Source organism: Capra hircus, chromosome 3, assembly GCF_001704415.2.
Source record: "Capra hircus breed San Clemente chromosome 3, ASM170441v1, whole genome shotgun sequence".
In the NCBI taxonomy this organism is placed as follows: Eukaryota; Metazoa; Chordata; class Mammalia; order Artiodactyla; family Bovidae; genus Capra; species Capra hircus.
In genome coordinates, this window is record NC_030810.1 from 21,826,513 (window position 1) to 21,847,720 (window position 21,208).

At 40.8% G+C, this 21,208-nt stretch overlaps 1 protein-coding gene across 2 annotated transcripts in view; it reads right to left on the bottom strand.

The window, feature by feature from the left end:
- Positions 9,852-21,208, bottom strand: part of STIL (SCL/TAL1 interrupting locus) — a 54,460-nt gene continuing 43,103 nt past the window's right edge. Inside the window, exons 16-17 of one of the 2 annotated variants that reach the window (XM_005678453.3) lie at positions 19,993-20,243; positions 9,852-11,725 (exon numbers count right to left, since the gene is read on the bottom strand). In XM_005678453.3, coding sequence (XP_005678510.2) covers positions 10,936-11,725; positions 19,993-20,243 — 1,041 coding nt within the window. In that variant the 3' untranslated portion in view covers positions 9,852-10,935. The remainder of the gene's footprint in view (positions 11,726-19,992; positions 20,244-21,208) is intronic. The other variant, XM_005678454.3, reaches the window with a different exon arrangement.

Consider the following 21,208-nt stretch of genomic DNA (forward strand, 5'->3'; position numbering starts at 1 on the left):
TGGATGTGAGAGTTGGACTATAAAGAAAGCTGAGCGCCGAAGAATTGATGCTTTTGAACTGTGGTGTTGGAGAAGACTCTTGAGAGTCCCTTGGACTACACGGAGATCCAACCAGTCCATCCTAAAGGAGATCAGACCTGGGTGTTCATTGGAAGGGCTGATGTTAAAGCTGAAACTCCAATACTTTGGAAGAGCTGATGCGAAGAGCTGACTCATTTGCAAAGACCCTGATGCTGGGAAAGATTGAAGGCAGGAGGAGAAGGGGATGACAGAGGATGAGATGGCTGGATGGCATCACCGGCACAATGGACATGGGTTTGGGTGGACTCCGGGAGTTGGTGATGGACAGGGAGGCCTGGCATGCTCTGGTTCATGGGGTCGCAAAGAGTCGGACATGACTGAGCGGCTGAGCTGAACTGATCCTTACTCTCTGTCTCTGCGCTTCTCATCTTCACCTCCTTCTTCTTTTTCTGTCTCCACTCCAGCTCCTGATGAGAAGTCCAGTTTCCCACAGGTACCTATACCAGCAGAGCATCCTGGGTCCCTTGTCATGTTTCTAACAAGTCAGTCCTGACAGTTAAAAGCAGTCTGTCAGCTGTCCAGGGCCAGGTGATGGGGTGATGGAAAGGAGGGTAGAAAGTGAAGGGGAAAGTTTGTAAAGCCACCATTTAAAGACACACATGGTCCTACTGGACTCTGTCACCAGCTCCTGAGTCACCAGGAAACACCATGGCAGGAGCCCTCTGTCCACATGGCCTGGGTCCTGTATGTCAGCTCAGAATGCCTCCCACACACAGGACAGAGCCTGATGGTGTGGTTAATTATGTGACTGATTGTTACACCACCCTAGGCAAGACTTACTCCTCTGCTCCTCAGTAGGTGTTACTATGCAAGTTACATCACTTTTCTCTAATTCAGTTTCCTCCTCTCTAAAGTGGGGGCAAAAATAACACATGATTCACAGGATTGTTGGAAAGATTATGAGATGTATATAAAGAGCTTTGCAAAGAGCTTACCACCATTTAATAAATAGAAGCTATTCTTTTTTATGAGGAGTCTCTACTCCACATCAGCTCTATATTCATGCCTAGAGATCTTAAGATAGAGGCAAAGAATTACAGTGCAGTTTAATCGGCGCACTACTAGGGTGGGGTGTGCAAAGTGCACTGGGAACAGACTGTGTGTGTGTATGTGTTTATTCAGCCTGGAAGGATCAGACTAGACTTCAGAGAACTGGTGTCTGCGAGGAACTGGGCAGGTGACAGGGAAGAGAAACAGCAAGTACAAAGGCCTGGTGTTGGGAATTGAAGGGCACAGATGGGGACAGAAGCCTCTCGGTGTGACTGTGGCTCCATGGTAGATGTGGCAAGAATGGAGGGCTCTATCACATGCCACCCAGCTCCATTAATTCATTTTATTCCACATTTGCTGCACATCTAGTTTGTGCCAAGCAGTGTCTTAGGCATACTAATACTTTGGCCACCTGTTGTTAGGTATACTGATACTTTGGCCACCTGTTGTGAAGAACTGACTCATTGGAAAAGACCCTGATGCTGGGAAAGATTGAAGGCAGGAGGAGAGGGGACGACAGACGATGAGATAGTTGGATGGTATCATTGATTAGATGGACAGGAGTTTGAGCAAGCTCTGGGAGTTGGTGATGGACAGGGAAGCCTGGTGTGCTACAGTCCATGGGATCGCAAAGAGTCAGACACGACTGAGCGACTGGACTGAACTGAACGTCTTCAGTGTCTGGGTGACAAAAAGACACGCTCCCCTTTCTTGGACAGCAAGTCCCTGTACTAGGTTAAGAAACCTGGGTTCTTTCTCATTCTGTTATTAAAAGCTATGGTGGGGGAGCAAGTACCTTCCCTGTCTGGAACTGTTTTCTCATCTGCACAGTGGGCACAGCCTCTGGTCGTTTGTCCATCTTAAGCAAACCCTTGTGAAGCAGCAGTCCTGGGCCCTGTGCTGGCTGCAGGGGATGGGAGAGGAGGCATACCCGACTTGCGCTGCCCTCAAGGAGCCAAGGCTCACTTTTCAGAGAACAGAGAGGCGTTGAATGAAATCACACCCATGATCGAGGGCCTTTGGTGGCATACAGCTGGGTGCTTTGCTTCTCCTGGATTCATCCCTCCGCTGTCTTCTTTTCCCAGGACTGTGCCCTGGGGCCCTACTGCACGGAGTGGCAGGGGGAGAGGAGACGTGGGTAAACACCAAGTAAATTTCCCCGAGGGAGACAGGGAGAGCCAGGGACCCTGGCTGGCCTGGGACTTCAGCAGAGCAGAGGTTCCTGCCTCAGCTCTTTCTCCTATGGTCCTTAAATATCCCTTCATTGTGGTTCCAACCACACGTGTCTGGGTTTCTGTGTTCCCTACTGAGGCCCCCAAAGACAGGGACCTTGTCTGGTTTGTCCATGTCCCAGCTTATCATGGAGACAGAGCAGGAGGCACACAAATGTATGCTAAAGAAACAAGAGCAGCAGAGATGGAGCTGGAGAAAGAAATTGAAGGAGGGGGCGATGAGCTTAGAGCAGGGAGAACTGGCCAGCCCTCCTGGTTCTAGAAACCAGCACCAGAAAACATGCAAGTGAGTCCCATAAGGCACTTGTAGGAGAGAGAAATTGTTCTGTGATTACACAAGCTGTGGCTCGCAGCCCCTTCCTGGGTGGCCCAGGGAATGCTGGCCTTGATGGGGGTGGGGTGCTGGACTCTCCTTGGCTCCAAAGGTACTGTCCATGCTGGCGAAGGGGAGGGGAGGAGAGAGTCACAGCACACCCCACCCCGGGGGTGATTCTGGGGTTTGGAGCAAGCCACTTATTGGGAGTGACTCAGCTGCGGTCTATGTAACTGACCCCCTCCCAGCCAGCATCCATCACCTAGTATTACCATATCAAGGTAGGAGCTGGAGCTTTAGGAAAAGGAAACACAGGCTTCCCTCAATCAACCCTCTGCTCTTAGGGAGAAGGAGGAGAAAAAGGAGAGAAGACAACATGTGCTCTGAAGCCAGACAGGCCCGAGTTTAAACCCTGGCTTCACCTGTGTGCCCTCAGCCACAGCACTTTAGCACCGAGTCTAGTCCCACATAATGCTTGGGTGAAGAGCGATTGTCAGGGTTCGAATCCTGGTTCTTCATGTTGGCTGTGTGACCTCAGGGGAAATTGCTTAACCTCCCTGTTCTTATTTCCCACTCCTTAAAATGGGGGATACTAGGAGTATCTACCTCACACTGTTGTTGTGAGGAAGAAGTAAGCTAACAATGTGAAAGGGCTTAGAACATAGCAGATGTAGTCAGTAAATGTTAACTATTGTTCTTTAGTCTCTGAGTCATTATGGTGATTAGATGAGAAAACAAATATAACTGTGCTTTCGTCTGTGACCTGAAGGATCGGCCAGGCAGCAGGCAGTTTCTGATTTTCAGAAAGATCTCTGAGGATAATCCTGTCATCCTTTCCCCCTTCCCACAGCCCTGAAGCAGGATCTTGTCACTCGCGGCAGTCTTTTCCTTTACTTCGGTCGGTTTGCTTGTGATCCCGAGTACCTCTGTGAGTGTTTGCTTGTGAAGCTGCAGCCTTGGCTGCTGTTACCTCGCAGGACTGGGTGAGGCCTGACGAGACTCTAAGTAGGACGAAGATAAATGTTTGATGAGTGTGATTCGGCACGTGTGTCCGTGCACGCGCAGAGGCATGTTTACCATGGCGGGGTCTGCCAGAACTTTCTCTTTTTTTCCTTTTGTTTCCAGTAGTCTAGCACAAGGCCCCAGACAGAGCGGGGACATTCAGCAGACCTTCTGGATAAGGCTAGCATACGCGGTCCCTGCCCTTAAGAACCTCCCAGCCCTGGGTACTCAACAACCAGCATTCAAGCTGGCTGTCATCATCTGCAAGAGGACAAAAGGAAGACTAGAGAAAGGGGAATGGGAAGTCAAAAGAGGGAAAAGACTCACTTTCCTGCCGGGTAGGGAGGAGTTGTGGAGCAGGGGTGCCTCTAAGCTGCATTTTATGAGTTCATAGGGCTTTAAGCTCCTGGAGGGTGTAGCGGCCAAGGGAGCAGTTGGAGTGTGTGTGTGTTTGTGCACGTGGCCATGTGCACACATAGCCTTTTCCTTCCTTTATGGTATAAAGGGTAATGGGGCGGGGGAGGGGAGGCTGGGTTTGATTGTTTGGCACCTGATTTACTGACTCAAATACCACAGCATATGATGTGAACTCAGGCCGGAGTCCCGTGTTCCAGCCCAAGCGCTGTGCTTCCTAAGCTGTGTGAACTCGAGCGAGTCCCTTTTCTTGGAGCCCCTGTGTTCTCATTTGTACAGTGAGGACCAAGTGATTTCTGAGGGCCCCAGCAGCTCTGAAAACCTGACATTGCCGTTTCCATTGTGTTTTTAATTAGTTCCTCCTGTCCTCCTGGTCCCAGACCTCCCGTGAAGAGGCAGGACACAGGGCTCTTCCCCAAATCCATCCTTTTCCTGGAGCTCAGCCTCTTACCAGGAGGTGGGAAAGCAGGATTTCCTGTGAGGATGTTTTTTGTGATCCAAACAGTTCCGGTTTGGGGAGCAGAGAGGAGACAGGGAACATCTCCCAGGCCTCCAAACCCTTAAACCCCTTTCCCTGGGTTTGATGTTTTCACACTGGAATTTGAGCTCCTTAAAGGCAAGGAATGTGTTAATTCAGAACTGGAGGAAGACACATTGGTAACTTCTTCAGATATTGTTACTCGACATTTTGTTAGTGAAAACAGAATTCTTTTTCTTTTTAAATTGTTAAATAGTAGGTATTATTAATAGTAAGGACATCTTTTCCTCGTCGACAACTGTAGAAATCCTTCGAAATACTTCAAGGCCCAGTTTAACACTCTGTCTTTCCCTCCTTTCCCTCCTCTGGACTTCGATTTCTTTTTCTGCATCAATGCTTCTTATAATCACAGCATCTTAGAGATGCACAGCTAACCCCTTCACCTCAATAATTCTCGGAAACTAAAGCCTAGTGCTGTGAGGTGACTTGCCCCATGTCACGGAATTTGGAACAGAGGGACAAGAGGAACCCAATCATTGCTGACTTCTAACTCAGTGTTCTTTTTACATGTATATTTTTCTCCTTTCCTATCTTTGGTTTCCTACCTCAGCCCCCTCTTCCAATGCCATACCTGTTCAGATCTCCAGGCTTCCCAACAAGCTGTTTCCTCTTTCAGAAACAGCCCATCTTCCCCTTCTCTTCCATATTGCTCCTGCAAGATTCTGGAAAAACCTGGAGCATTCTCAATATAACCGTCCCCCCAGCCTCTCTTATTATATCCTCACACATCATATAGTTTTATTATAAACTCTACGTCTCTGTATGGCTAATGGTTACATGTGTCTCCCCATTAGATCAAGATCCTACAGGACAAGCTGTCTTGTTCATCACGTTAGACTTGGCATCCAGCTCAGAGCCCAGCAGAATCAACATTAGACACCTGCTGAATAATGAGGGGTAAATGAAGTGCAGGTGGGGAAAGGAAGGACAGACAAAAAGGTTGATGCTGGACTGGATGCTATGGAAGGACCAGGTTAACTCTCAAGGTGTGATCTTGGCCCAGTTATACCTCATTTGTGTTTTGTCTCATGTGTACAAAGAGGTAAATGATGTCTGCCACACATACTCCCGTTGGGTTTTGGTTGTGAGGATTATATGAGGAAATGTGTGGGAAAGCACTTTGAAGAGTGTAAAGCAGTTTACAAACCTAAGACATTACCATTAAATTTATTTTGCAAGAATAAAGGTCTCTTGGTTAAACTAGGTTCTGCCCATAAGAGTAATGTCTAGAAAACAAGGGCACAGAAAAATCTTGCTCCTCTAACTTCCTGGGGCCCTGACAGTAGTACCATGATGTAAAATCATCGAACTCCTTATAACATTAACAGTGCTGGTGTTGCCTACTACAGGACTCTTGTCTCTAAAAGCAGTGGTTTCTGGTCTTGGCTAAAGGGCAGGGGGGCTTTTGGGGCGGGGGGTGGAAATAAGGCCAGTAGCTTGGAGGTCGGCACGTATCTGAAATAGCACTGGCTGTAGTATTCAAAATCATTCATTCAGTTCAAGATCTGGGTCTTGTAGGAAGCTCTTCCTGAAGTCCTCAGGCCTCAGATAAGTTGCATTTCTCAGTGGCTTAACAGAAGTTTGAGCTTGAATCTGCAAGTTACTTCCCTAAGGTCAGTCCCTCAACTATGAGGATTACCAGCTGGTGTTAGCCAGAAGGCTTAATTTACTAGGGTGTGTGAAGTGCTCTGCACAGTGCCCTGTGAGCATGTGGTTAAGTCTTAAAAGATGGAAGCTATCGCGATGGCTCCGCTGTGTCTCCTCACGGTCTGGGTCACTGGTTATTGCATTTCATCATACGCTGTCTCATATTGTGCCACTGTTTCCAGTGTGTATCTGTTTCCTCTGAAGCCTTTACAGCTGGCAAAGGCAAGGCTTATGTCTCATATGTCTATATCCATTTCTGTGGAGCTTATTTAGCAAGGTAGAGGACAAGACAGCATAAAGCGTAGAGGGGGCACAGAGGTTGAGTGAAGGGACATTGGATGAAGGGGGTGGAGGTGCCAGTCAGCTAGGACCTAGACTAACAGGCTCCTTTCCCAGGTAATAGAAGCTCCATTGTTTCCTTATTCCATTTGACGTAACACCCGTATATCTATACACAGTGTTGTGTGGAACTGAATCAAAGAAATTCAGACAAACGTCACTTGAGAGGCAATCATCTTGTCCTTAATCCAATTTTTCCAGTATTGATACTTTTTCCAAAGATGCCAAAAAGCTATCATAGATACTAATTTGTCAAATAACTTCCTAGGTGAAACATCTTCTTAGAGAACTTCTAGAGGCTTCAGTAATGGTCCTCTTCTCTGGGTGTGTTTTTAGTTTTTATTGTTGTTTAGTTGCTAAGTCATATCCAACTTTTTGCAGTCCCGTGGACTGTAGCCCACCAGACTCCTCTATCCATGGGATTTCCCAGTCAAGAATACTGGAGTGGGTTGCCATTTCCTTCTCCAGGGGATCTTCCCAACCCAGGGATAGAACTCGCATCTCCCGCACTGGTAAGCAGATCCTTTACCACCGAGCCACCTGGGAAGCCCATTTAGTTAGTAGGAGACATATGTTTTTGAATTAATCTGCAGTCTAAATTCAATCTCCAAAACTGCTAAAGTGTCTTATGAGAAATCTTAAATTAAATGTGGTAACAGAAGTGATGGAATTAGATTTTGCCTAAAAAGTCTCAGCTTCAGGACTTCCCTGCTGGTGCAATGGTTAGGAATCCACTTGCCAATGCAGGGGACAGATTCTATCCCTGGTCCAGAAAGATGCCACATGCCGTGGACCAACTAAACCCATGTCACAACTACTGAGCCTGAGCTCTAGAGCCCGTGAGCTGCAACTACTGAAGCCTGTAAGCCAACAGCCTGTACTGCAAAACAAGACACCGCTACAGTGAGAAGCTCGTGCACCGCAATGAAGAGTAGACTCCGCTCACTGCAACCAGAGAAAGCCCACACAAAGCAATGAAACCTAGTTCAGCCAAAAATAAATTAGTTTTAAATAAAGTCTCAGCTTCAGTTTTCATTGTTCGGATAGTTTCTTGTTTCATGTGACAATTACAGGATTCCCAGTGATAATGGTAGAGTTAATGAGGCTGTCAGTGAATTAGCATTCTCTCAGATTTTAAAAAATATAAATTGTACTTACACTCACTTCTTGGGTGAAACAGATAGCTAAAATGAAACAGAATGCACTTGAAGTGGCTTTCACAATTCCATTACTTAAAATTTCATTCTAGTGAAACCTATAAGTGGATTTTGAAAATATTTATTAAAATAACCAAAGTCCCAAATGATGACCATGGGGACAAAACACTGAGAATCACCACCAGTGACGTTTCTACATCGGAATTTTAACCTCAAAGAGCAACGCAACAGGAAAATGTGCACCAACTGGTCCCTGGCTCCTGTGAACAGCAGAGAGCTGTCATGCTACCACACTTTGGCTGGCTAGCTAGACTGGTTCATCAGATTATCATCTCAGAGGGCCCAAGCTGGGTATATAGAGACCGAAAGTCCGTTTCTTTGCAGTTAACATCTCAAGTTTTTATATAAGGCTATGATGTCTTAATTTAGCTTTAGCAGAAGAATTTTCTCAAGTGTCCTCAAGTGAGTGAGGACATTTTTCATTTATATTCAGAAATAACAATTTAAAAGTTATTTTGTATACACATATGGACACCTTATCTTTGACAAAGGAGGCAAGAATATACAATGGAGTGAAGACAATCTCTTTAACAAGTGGTGCTGGGAAAACTGGTCAACCACTTGTAAAAGAATGAAACTAGATCACTTTCTAACACCATACACAAAAATAAACTCAAAATGGATTAAAGATCTAAATGTAAGACCAGAAACTATAAAACTCCTAGAGGAGAATATAGGCAAAACACTCTCCGACATAAATCACAGCAGGATCCTCTATGATCCACATCCCAGAATTCTGGAAATAAAAGCAAAAATAAACAAATGGGATCTAATTAAAATTAAAAGCTTCTGCACAACAAAGGAAAATATAAGCAAGGTGAAAAGACAGCCTTCTGAATGGGAGAAAATAATAGCAACTGAAACAACTGACAAACAACTAATCTCAAAAATAAACAAGCAACTTATGCAACTCAATTCCAGAAAAATAAACGACCCAATCAAAAAATGGGCCAAAGAACTAAATAGACATTTCTCCAAAGAAGACATACGGATAGCTAACAAACACAGGAAAAGATGCTCAACATCACTCATTATCAGAGAAATGCAAATCAAAACCACAATGAGGTACCACTTCATACCAGTCAGAATGGCTGCGATCCAAAAATCTGCAAGCAATAAATGCTGGAGAGGGTGTGTAGAAAAGGGAACCCTCCTACACTGTTGGTGGGAATACAAACTAGTACAACCACTATGGAAAACAGTGTGGAGATTCCTTAAAAAATTGCAAATAGAACTGCCATATGACCCAGCAATCCCACTGCTGGGCATACACACCAAGGAAACCAGAATTGAAAGAGACACATGTACCCCAATGTTCATCGCAGCACTGTTTATAATAGCCAGGACATGGAAACAACCCAGATGTCCATCAGCAGATGAATGGATACGAAAGCTGTGGTACATGTACACAATAGAGTATTACTCAGCCGTTAAAAAGAATACATATGAATCAGTTCTGATGAGATGGATGAAACTGGAGCCGATTATACAGAGGGAAGTAAGCCAGAAAGAAAAACACCAATACAGTATACTAACACATATATATGGAATTTAGAAAGATGGCAATGATGACCCTGTATGCAAGACAGCAAAAAAGACACAGATGTGTATAGCGGACTTTTGGACTCAGAGGGAGAGGGAGAGGGTGGGATGATTTGGGAGAATGGCATTGAAACATGTATACTATCATGTAAGAATCGAATCACCAGTGTATGTCCGATGCAGGATACAGCATACTTGGGGCTGGTGCACGGGGATGACCCAGAGGGATGTTGTGGGGTGGGAGGTGGGTTCATGTTTGAGATCGCATGTACACCCATGGTGGATTCATGTCAATGTATGGCAAAACCAATACAGTATTGTAAAGTAAAATAAAGTAAAAAAAAAGAAAAGTTATTTTGTAAGAAGGTGGGGGGAAGGAAGCAACTTTTGATGTACTCAAAAAGTCAGATGGATCTCAAGGACATTATGCTGAGTGAAAACCACCTTTGAGAAATTACATACTCTGATTCCATTTTTATTAGCATTCTCAAAATGATACAACTCCAGTGATGGAGAACAGATCACTGGTTGTCAGGAGTTAGAGTTGCAGGCAGGCTGTATTTTAAGAGTAGAACTAAGGAATTTCTTTGTGATGATGGGACGGTTCTACACATTGATTGTGGGGGTGGTTATGTAAATCTGTAAGTGATAAAATTTCATAGTTAAACACCAAAGAGTAAATAAATGAGTGCAACAGCTTTGAAACCTGAAAGGCCTGTGGTTTAGTTACTAATATTGCACCAAATGTCAATTTTTTGGTTTTGATCATTTACTATGGTTGTGTAAGATAGCATTGTTGGGTGTTGCTAGATGAAGGGTACACCTGAATTCTCTGTATCATTTTTGGAATTTTGAGGGAGTCTACAAAGCTGTTTTTTTTTTAAGTGGACAAGGATATGCTATAACGGAGGATGAAGGAAAGCAGTCAATCTAGACATTTTTATTAAGTTCCATTAAAAAAATAGTAAAACATTTGAAAAACTCACAAAGTTTATAAAACACACTCATAATTTTCTTATTCTTTGATGGCTAGTGCTATATGTTGAAATGTTACATTAACATCAACCCACAAGAGTGCAAAAGTTTACTTCCACAGTGTTTAACAAATGTGCATCTGAAGAGAATATATATATATACACCTTGTATAAAAGATTGCAAGTTATTTAAAAAAAGTAAAACTTTTCCCCCCTTAAATTCAGTAAGGGTTGTTCAGCTAATTTAGTCAGGGTCACGATAACTTTATGTTCTTTTAGGTGGTACTGGGTAGATGCAAAATGCTAGGAAAACACTTCTCAAAATGTACAGTATAAAAGGGCAACTCAGATTCATAGGTGGATAGCATCTGCTTATCTAACTTTATTGAAATAACTGATCTCAGGATTTTTTTTTTTTTTAAGATCCAGTGATGCTTAACAACTCTATCTGAACAAAGAGCACTTAGGCCTCCTACCAGTTAGCCACCTCAGTCAGGCCACTTGTTCAGCTCTTTGCCATAAGCTGCTATCAACAGAGTGATCCTAGAGTGATTAGGAATTCCAAAACTGTCAAAAGGCTCTGATTTCTGTAAGTATCTTCAGGAGACATCCCATCCTCATATCAGAAGGGTGGGGGATTAAAAGTTTAAAATAATTTTGGCAACTGCCTAAGACGCTTTACATCTAAGAAGGTGCCTACTGAATTCATACTATTCATTTCCTTTAAGGTTTCAGAAGGTTTCAAACTTTCAGGAAAAATTGGAGTGTCCCTTACATTTTCTTTCTCAGGATGCTGGGTAAATTCTGCTTTTCCAATTCGGAGATTCACTGCAGGGCTTGGTTTCAGGTTCTTTAATAAGAAAGTGGGGTTTTCATTCAACTGCTGTGTTGCTTTTGGCTGAACAACTTCATTTGTAATGTTTCTCAATACTGGCATATCTGTGTGGGTACCCACGGAGTCACAGTTGTAACAATTAGTTATCTCACCAGCATTCCTGGAAGGCTCTTTCTGGCAATCAAGTTGTTCCGCTATGTATGTAAGGTTTTGATTCACTAAATGCTCATTCTTGCCATCTGTATTGTTCGGAGGCTCCTCTTCATCTTCACTATTGTCGCTGCTTTGTATGAGTCCGTATCTCTTCATGTATTTTTTGGTTGCAAATGACATGTTGTTTGGCGAAATTAAACTAAGCCCCAGTGTGCTTCTGTCTGTATTAATATGTAGAAGGCTAAAAGGTGAATCACCATTATTTTGGCTTGATCGTGTGAGAGACAACTGTGACAGCTGATTTTCATTTAAATATTTCAGAGCTATAGCATTTGCTTCCATGCTCAAGTCCACACCATTGGGGCTTAAGCCGCTCATGCCAACATTAGCAAATGACATGTAGTTTAATCCAGAGATCACTGCTTCGGGGCTGATGCATGCCAACACACTGAAAGACAGAATAGGGCAGGCCATCATTTATCTTATTCTGAGTACTAAACAGTATTATTGTAAATATGTTTCACTTTATGAAAGTAACAAAAGGTCTTCAGCTTTGAGCTGGATGGTGCTTTTTTATCTGAGTGCTCAGACATCTAAGTCTTGATCATACAGATACATTCAAGGGATAAATACAATAATCTAGAAGGTAATCTATGATTCAAAGACTAAAAGTGGAACACAAATTAATTTTCCTAAATTAACATCAGTTACGGTTTTAAGACCATATATAAGACCTTACAATGTAAAGCTTTTTAATATTGGTAAAGTAAAACAAAAATAAAATCAAACAGAAAACACAACTGATAATATAACATTACAAGATTTGATGTAGCTCAGAATATTACATTTTCATAGAAGAGATTCCATTTGTAATAAATGAAAAATATTAACCAGTCTCTGGATATGAAGGTGTATATGCACGTGTGCGTGCATGTGTGTGTATGTGTGTATACAGTAATTTTCTTTAGATATAATCCTCACTCTCTTTGGTTGGTATTATTTTATTAACAGTAATTAACTGACTTGCCTTTTCCTGCATATCATTTATACTATAATAGCTGCTAATTTTTATTGGTGCCTTATGTGCCAGGTACTCTGCTAAACATTTAGTGCCTCATTTAATCCTCACAAAAACCTTTCTCTGGGAGGTTATCCCTATCATGTATTTCAACCTTATTCACCATTACAACAATTCACATTTCCCTTCCCCAACTTTTCTGTTTTCTCCTGGGCGCTTATGGCTATCTCTATATTTAACTCACATTTTTTATTTATTGTCTAGCTCCCTCATGAAACCCCATGAGGACAAGGGATTTCTGTTTCTCCTGCCCCTGCAGCATCTGTGGTGCCTGGCACAAGGCAGGCATTCAATAAGTATTTACTGAATGAGTAAATAGGTATTATTATTATTATCTTTATTTGACAGTTGAGAAAACTAAGGAATAGAGACTTTAACTAATTCCTATAAGTTGAACAGTTAGCAATTGGCAAGCTGAGGCCGGGTCTGCCTGACTCTCTTGGCCTCTATGACCACTGTTTCACGTACTGTATTCAGCAACCTGTTTTTTGCTATCAGAGTTTTTCTATTCCCTTGAGTCCTCTGTGTACTAGTATATGTTGTAATATACTATATTAGTATATCCTAGTCAATGAATATGCTATGACTTTCCATAGCACCCAACAAAGCAGTTCAGCTGTTTTATACAAGTCGGACACTGCCTGCATCTCTGCCCTTTGTTGCTGTTTCGTTCCTCAGTCACGTCTGACTCTGTGACTCCAAGGACTGTACCCTACCAGGCTCCTCTGTCCATGCATGGGATTTCCCAGGCAAGCACACTGGAGCGGATTACCATTTCCTTCTCCAGGGGAATCTCCCCGACCCCGGGATCGAACCTGCATTTCCTGCATTGGAAACATGGAGTCTTAACCACTGGACAGCCAGGGAAATCTGGAGACTGTCTTACTAAGATGGGAGAGGTACTACCAATCTATCTAGATATATTCTTTTATGATACATTCATAGTGTTAATATCTTCTGAATATAAAGTCTTTTTTCTACTTTATTTGCCCATTTCCTTTAAATTATAAGCTATTTGCATATTAAATCAGATTTGTACATATTAAAAATATCTAAGTATAATATCTATAGATATTATTAATGTAAATAACATGAAAAGGCAAATAAAAAGTTCTAATTCAGGCTTCCCTGGTGGCTCAGTGGTAAAGAACCTGCCTGCCAAGTCTACAGGAGACATAGGTTCAGTCCCTGGTCCAGGAAGATCCCACATGCCGTGGAGTAACTAAGTCTGTGTGCCGTAACTACTGAGCCTGTGCGCTAGAGACCGAGAGCCACGTATTGAGCCCGTGTGCCACAGCTACCGAAGCCTGTGCACCTGGAGTCTGTGCTCCACAGCAAAGGAAGCCACTGCAGTAAGCCCGCACACCACACTAGGGCGTAGCCCGCCTGACACAGCTAAAGAACAGCCTGAGTATCAGTGAAGGCCCGGTGCCGCCAAAAGTAGATGCATAAATTTAAGCAGATTTCTAATTCAAAATGCTAAGTACTGAGAGATTTCTCTGGTGGTCCAGTAGTTGGGCCTCCACACTTTCACTGTTGGGGGCACGGGTTTAATTCGTGGTTGGGGAACTAGTAGGATCTCGCATGCTGCATGGCACGGCCACAAAAAAAAAAAAAAAAAAGGAAAAAACAAGTTAAATACTGAGAAATTGTAGATCTAATTTGAATGAAATCTTTTAAAAAAAAATCATTTTAAACACTGTAGTTAATTTACAATGTTGTGTTAGTTTCAGGTGTACAGCTAAGTGATTCAGTTTTTATTTATTTATAGTCTTTTTCAGATTCTTTTCTATTATAGGTTATCACAAGATACTGAATACAGTTCCCTGTGCTATACAATAGATCCTTGTTGTTTATCTGTTTTATATATAGTAATGTGTATACATGAATCCCAAACTCCGAAATTCCAATCTCCTTCCCCCATCCCCTTTGGTAATCATGAGTTTATTTCCTATGTCTGTGAGTCTTACATAAGTAAGTTCATTTCTCTTATTTTTGTTTAGATTCCATATATAAATGATATCATATGATACCCGTCTTCCTCTGTCTGACCTTCCTTAATATGATAATCCCTTGGTCCATCCGTGCTGCTGCAAACGGCGTTATTTCATTCTTTTTTTTAAGAAATATCTATTTGGCTGTCTGGTCTTGGTTGCAGCCTGTGGGGCCTTCATTGTGTCATGCAGGTCTTTTGCTGTGATGCACAGACTGTATCTGCAGCACGAGGGCTCGCTGGTTGTGGCACAAGGCTTAGTTGCCCCACATGGCATGTGGGATCTTAGTTCCGGAATCAGGAATCAAACCTGCGCCCCCTGCATTGCAAGGTGGATTCTTAACCATTGGACCTCCAGGGAAGTTTCTTCATTGCTTTTTTATGGCTGAGTAATAACAGATCTTTTATAGAATGGTTAAAAGATTTATATAAATCCATGAAAACAACTGATATCAGTTTACAAGTTTCTTCAAGCTTCACTAACACAGCCAGCTAGTTTCAATTTGGGGGCTGGGGGAAACACCTGACTTTGAAAATAAATCAATAATACATGGAACCAACGGATAGAAACACTAGGGTAATTAAGATACTCCACTGATCAAATCCTAAAAGCCCTGATCACAGATATACTATATTAGAATCTCATTAGATGTGCAGTTACAAAAGGATAATGAGAGTCCATTTATGTTTGAGAATGAGAGTCACATGCCAATAATTAAGGGAATTATTCCAACTTACTTAAAGATGAAAATCAACCCTGACTTATTGTCCTCTTTGAATCCCAATTAGTTATCTCCTACTTACCCTGTGCAGGGTTTTCAACTAGAGAACACATATGTTTCCAAGTAGAGAGCAAAGTAACTACAGAGACTCCTTAAGATCTATTTTGAATAGATCAAAACGTCACTCCAGTTGGGAATATGCCCACAGAGGCTGCTGGTCCTCCATCTTCCCTACAATTCCTAGGTATGTCTGGGACTCTCTTTTGTTTTCCTGTTTTTGGACCTTCTTCATCTGCAGAGTTCTGGATCTGGAAAGCTGGAAGGAAATCTTGCTTCCCCTGTCTCAGCTACTCTTGTGGCTGGAGGATAACACTCCTGGAGTCCAGAACTGGAACGTGAAGTAAGTTTTCACATAGGTACAACGACAAAGGCTAGCTGGTTTACGGAATCCGAGAAACAATGGGCGCACAAGGATTATAAGACTGCGTTCCTGGAATACTAAACTGCAATTTATACACTGTTTCACAGGCAAAATCTATTAAACAACTGCCTTTTGAACTCTTCACACATCAGCTATAGTATACCAATATGTGTTAAAAGATAACACAAGGCCATAAATACTGACAGTAAGTATTACAGAGGTATTAAAAGAGTAAAGCATTCATTGTAAACTTCAGTGATGACCCCAGTAGGTGGGATTTCATTCCTTTAGCAATCCATGCAGGCCCACCAAGCGTGACACAGGCAATGAGGATTCACAGACAGATAAAACTCACTATCTCGCTGGAAAGGCCATCACAAGAACAGGCTGTATAATCTATTAGAAACTAGGTATTCTGAGATACAAACCATCAATAATCTGGTGAGAGGTCCTGGATACACTGACAAAGAAGGTGACATCTGAGTTCCACTTTACAGGATAAGGAGGACTGTGGCAAGCAGTAAGATGAAAAAGAACATCACAAGGGAAAGTAAGAGCAAGGAATTTTGCAGATGCCAAAGGTGGGTAAACTGGAATGTGGCAGGAGATTTACACTAAAACACTAAGCTCGAGACAGACCGTGAAACAGGAATGAATTAGGCGGGCTTTAGATAGTCTTACACCTGGAGTCTCCTCTCAGCCCAAGACTATCGACAACAAAAATATGACGTACGTGTTAGGGACATAGTTTCAGTGCAGTTTAATCACAATAATATATAGAACCCACTTATAATCAATAAAATATAGATTAAAGATAACTTAACAATTATTGGTCTAAATTAGCACAAATCTTTAAAAATCATCAACTTTAATATAGGTTAATTATAAAACAGTATGAAAATACGCTAGGTACGTCTCCCATCAGAGTACGTTACAATTGACTACTTACCTGTGCATCTTCTCTACTGAACTTTAAGATCTATGAGGGGAAAGACAGTTTTCCTAGGGTATCTTATATACTATGGTATTTCTTAAAGCTGGCTCACAGCAGAAGCTATATATGTACATATATATGTATTTACTGAAGTAAAATGAGTGAAAGTATTGCTGAACTACTAATACATATATAGCTGATAGGACTGTAAATCTTACTCTTTCAGAAAGCAGTATAGTGACAGCCTTAAAATTTTCCTACCATTTGGCTTAATCTTTCCATTTCTGAGATTCTATTCTGAAAAAATAATATTAAACGTAAAAAATGCAATGTTTGCAAAAAGATGCGTATCACAGCAATATTTAAGACAGTAAGACACTGAAAACGCTTTGACTCGGTTCTGACAAGAGGGAAAGGGTTAAGTAAACAAATACTATGTTCCACTTACTGGTTTATTAAATCCCCATTAAAGATGATGCCTAGAAAACATTATAACAACTTTGGAAACATGCTTATTTTCCAATATAAGACCAATATTTTGGGGGTGGGCTATATACAGTATGGTCAAAACACAAAGCAGCAAAATGTACATGCTACAAGAGCCTACCAAAAGCAAACGAGCAGAAAGCACAGAGCAGAACAGTAAAAACAAAACCAAAACTATGGAGTCTGGAGTTAGAAGAGGAGGCTTAAAATTACAGGTGTTGGGCCTTGAATAAATTGGTACTTAATTTTTTCAATAAATTGGTACTTAATTTTTTCATTGATGTCTGTGTGTATGTGTGTTAGTTGGTTAGTTGAGTCCGATTCTTTGCGACCCCATGGACTGTAGCCCACCAGGCTCCTCTGTCCACGGGGAGTCTCCAGGCAAGAATACTGGAGTGGGCTGCCATTGCCTTCTCCCAACCGAGGAATCGAATTCGGGTCTCCCACATTTCAGGCAGATTCTTTATCATCTGAGCCACCAGGGAAGGCCCTCTTCGTTCATAAAACATGTAAGAGTATCTATCATATAGATTATTGCAAGGATCAACTGAAGTAATGCTGCATAAACCTTTAGCATAGTTCCTCACACTTTATGTGCACTCAATAAATGACTGATGTTAAAATAATTTTAGAAAAATACAAAGAAATACAAAAACAAATTCTTTAATAATAAATTAAATTGGTTGGTATGAATATGTTTTTTGGGGTTTTTTTTAGCCTCGAGGCTTGCGGGATCTGAGTTCTGCAATCAGGGAAGGAACCCGGGCCCTCAGGAGTGAAAGCACAGAGTCCTAACCACTGGGCTGCCAAGGAATTTCTCTGAATATGGTTTGTTTACTTGTTTTGGTCTACTTTCCTAAATTTTCTAAGGTGTCCAAAATAAGCTTACATTACTTTGGTAATGGAAACAAAACAAATATCAAACTCTACTCCCAAAGCACTATAATATTTTACCCAATTTGTATAATAAAGTTTCGAAAAAAAAAAGTTTTCATGTGAAGATATAGCTATGTTATTCTAACATTTTAGCCAGCTTACCCCTCTATGGAAATAATTAATTTAACATACTGCTTTTGAAAACAATTTTTTTTCACCTCAGCTTTCATTTCCTTGAGAAAATCATCATACATGAAACTAAAATTCTATCTATGGGTATATATGGATGTTTCAAACCATATAGATAAATGAATTTCAAAAATGGGAATAGCCCACAATACTAAATGAAAATGTCTATTTTATAGTGGTAAATAAAGAAAAGTAAACAAAATTATATATACAGTAAAACTCAACTATGTTTCCTAATTTCCTTTGGGTGTTATGAGTTCAAACGACATTTTCCTCATTTTCTAAAATTCCAACCCTGAATCTATATCATTTTTATAGTATAAATTTATAATATAAATTTTCATTTTAGTAAAGGGCAGAAGAATTGATTAAAACAATCTGACCACCCCATACTGACAGAGCAAATGGCTTTACTTGCCATTTCATTCTAGGCATGTAAAAACTGTATCAAGTTTATTGTATACTGAAAATTTATTAATTTCAATGTTTGACACTTAAGACATTAAAATAGGGTGGCCACTATGAAGAAATACATTACTTAAAAACTGTTCCCCACAAGCAGCCATACCAAATGTAAGGGTTCCACAAAGACAGCAGGTTGATTTAAGCATTCTAACAGATGTAATAGAGCCTCTATCCTAAGAGTATTGAAATAAGACCTTCAAAAATGCTAGCCTCACTCCACTGGTGGCAGGAGCATAAACTAGTACAGCTATTCTTGGGGGCAGTGGCAACATCTGCCAGACTTTCAGATGCACACATCCTTTGATCCCATCACTTATAGGAATCTGCCCTACAAAGACACTTGTAGAAGTACCTGTAGAATGATGTTCACTTAGCACTGTTTGAGATAAGGAATAAGAGATTCGGCCTAAAAATCCATTAGTAGAGAACTGGGGTTCACTGTATCATAGTACATGGGCACAAGAGAATATTGTAGTCGTTTAAATGCATGAGGAAGAATTGCATATACCCAGAAAGTATCTATGTTACGCAAAAAAACCCATAAATTGCAACACATCACACAGATACATACTTGAACATGTGTAGAGCATTTCTAGAAGAATACCAAAGAAATAGTGAAGAGAAATAACTTAGAAGGAGTCAGACTGAGGAGTTTGGGAAGTGGGTTTTTTTTGTATTTTATTTGATATTCATGCATTTTATTTGATTTTTTTTTAAATCATGAGATTATATTTAAAAATATCAAAAATAATTAACAGAAAACATACTAGCCTTATTTCGGGTTCCCTGGTGCCTCAGATGGTAAAGAATCTACCTGCAATCCAGGAGACCTGGGGTCGATCCTTGGGTTGGGAAGATCCCCTGGAGGAGGGCATGGCAACCCACTCCAGTATTCTTGCCTGGAGACTCCCCATGGACAGAGGAGCCTGGTGGGCTACAGTCCATGGGGTCGCAAAGAATTAGACATGACTGAGTGACTAAGCACAACACTAGCCTTAATTACAGAATTTCCAGATTTTATGTTCTTTAAAAGCAAGTGTGTGTTGAGCTGATCTTTGATGAAAAGAAATCTGAACAGAAGAACATGGCCAGCTGGAACTGGTGAGAAATAAGTAAAGTTCATACAACTATAGTCTTCAAAACACAGTCCTACAAAAAGGAAGGTTTTTGCCTTTTAGATGACAACTGCATTAACTGTACATCCAGTAGTTGACACAGACCCCGTCACCTCCAGGAAAACTTTTCGAGACACCAAAAATAAGTAACAGCTCGTTTCTCTTTCTCTAAGACTCCTAGAGCATTTTGTTAGCATCTTTACTCAGGAGCTATCCCTATGTCTCTCAAATTACTTAGGTATATAACCTATCTTCTACTAAAATGGAACCTCTATAGGGTAGATATGATTTCTTATTCACCACATACATGTTAACACAGACCCTGAATAAATCAGAAGCCAGTTGAATTGAATGGCAGGCTTATACCTTTTTTCATGAGGAAGCTGCAATGCATTTACATTTTTTTTTAATCTTTTAAAACAAAGTTTAAACTTACCTGGCATGATCCACTTTATGTGCATTTTTCTTCACTTTAGTTGGAGAATCAATTTTTACTCCAAAGCTTCTAAGTTGCTTAAGAGTTGCATTAAGAACACATTCTTTGTCCACCGATCCTGAATCATGTATTTTTTTCTTAGTATGGTAAATATTCTGGTTTTTGGTGCACTCATGACTGATAATAACTGCTTTGGTAGATGGCTCATCGGTTACTTCGGAGGAGTTATTCGGTAGGTGGTTCCCTTGACTCTGATGAAAGAAGAAAAAGGACGTATTTGAAAATCACTATTAGGAAACAAAAATACAAATAATACTGTTATGTAATGCCAGAGTAAAAAATTATCTTGCTAAATTCTACAAAGTATCAAATACATTTGCCAAGTTTTATGGAATTTTTATAAAAGTCCATTCTAATGAATGAAAATCCTAGAGAAAACTTAGAATGTTTGTTCAGAACTTGTTCATTTTAAAGCCAACAGATTTAAAATCATTTGAGTAATATTTCAAGTATTTTCAAGGACTTATTGTTAAATCTTTATAAACAAGTTTAAAATCATGCTTTCATTTGAAAAAGGATAATGTTTTAGAGTTTTAAGTGTAACCTTTATGTTACTTTCAGAATTTGACTCCTCTTTTCTCACTTTGAATGAAAATGACCTGTAATTCTGCCTTCCTGACTTTAAAGCATATTTCATTCCCTTGAGCACATGCACCAGTGTAGGACCTAGCAGGCAAATAACAAATCCATGTTAACTGATTAATACTTAGGGCCCTATGAAGTATGTTTAATTAGTCTTCAATTATAAATGGAGTGTTCTAAAATCTACAATTTGATTGTAAGTGACAGCCACGGTCATTTGACCTCCAAGTCCCAGTTTACATTTTACAATATTGTGCTGGTTTCTGCCACACATCAACTCCTTTTTATTGTGTGCTGCTGTGCTTACAGTACTGCTCATTCTTTAGCTGTTTGTTACTGGTATGCATGTGTTATCTCCCTTAAGTTTTCAAAGGCAGAGACTGTCATGTTCATCTTTATATTACCCACTTTACTCAGTTCATTTTCTTAGACTAAGCTAAGTATTCCATAAAAATCTGCATATATGAGCTGAAACAGCAAATATTATCAAAAATATTCTATTACTCTCCAATTTTCAAACCTCCTGCAAACTCTTGCTTATTTTTTCTGGTACTAACTTTGAACTTGAATTAGG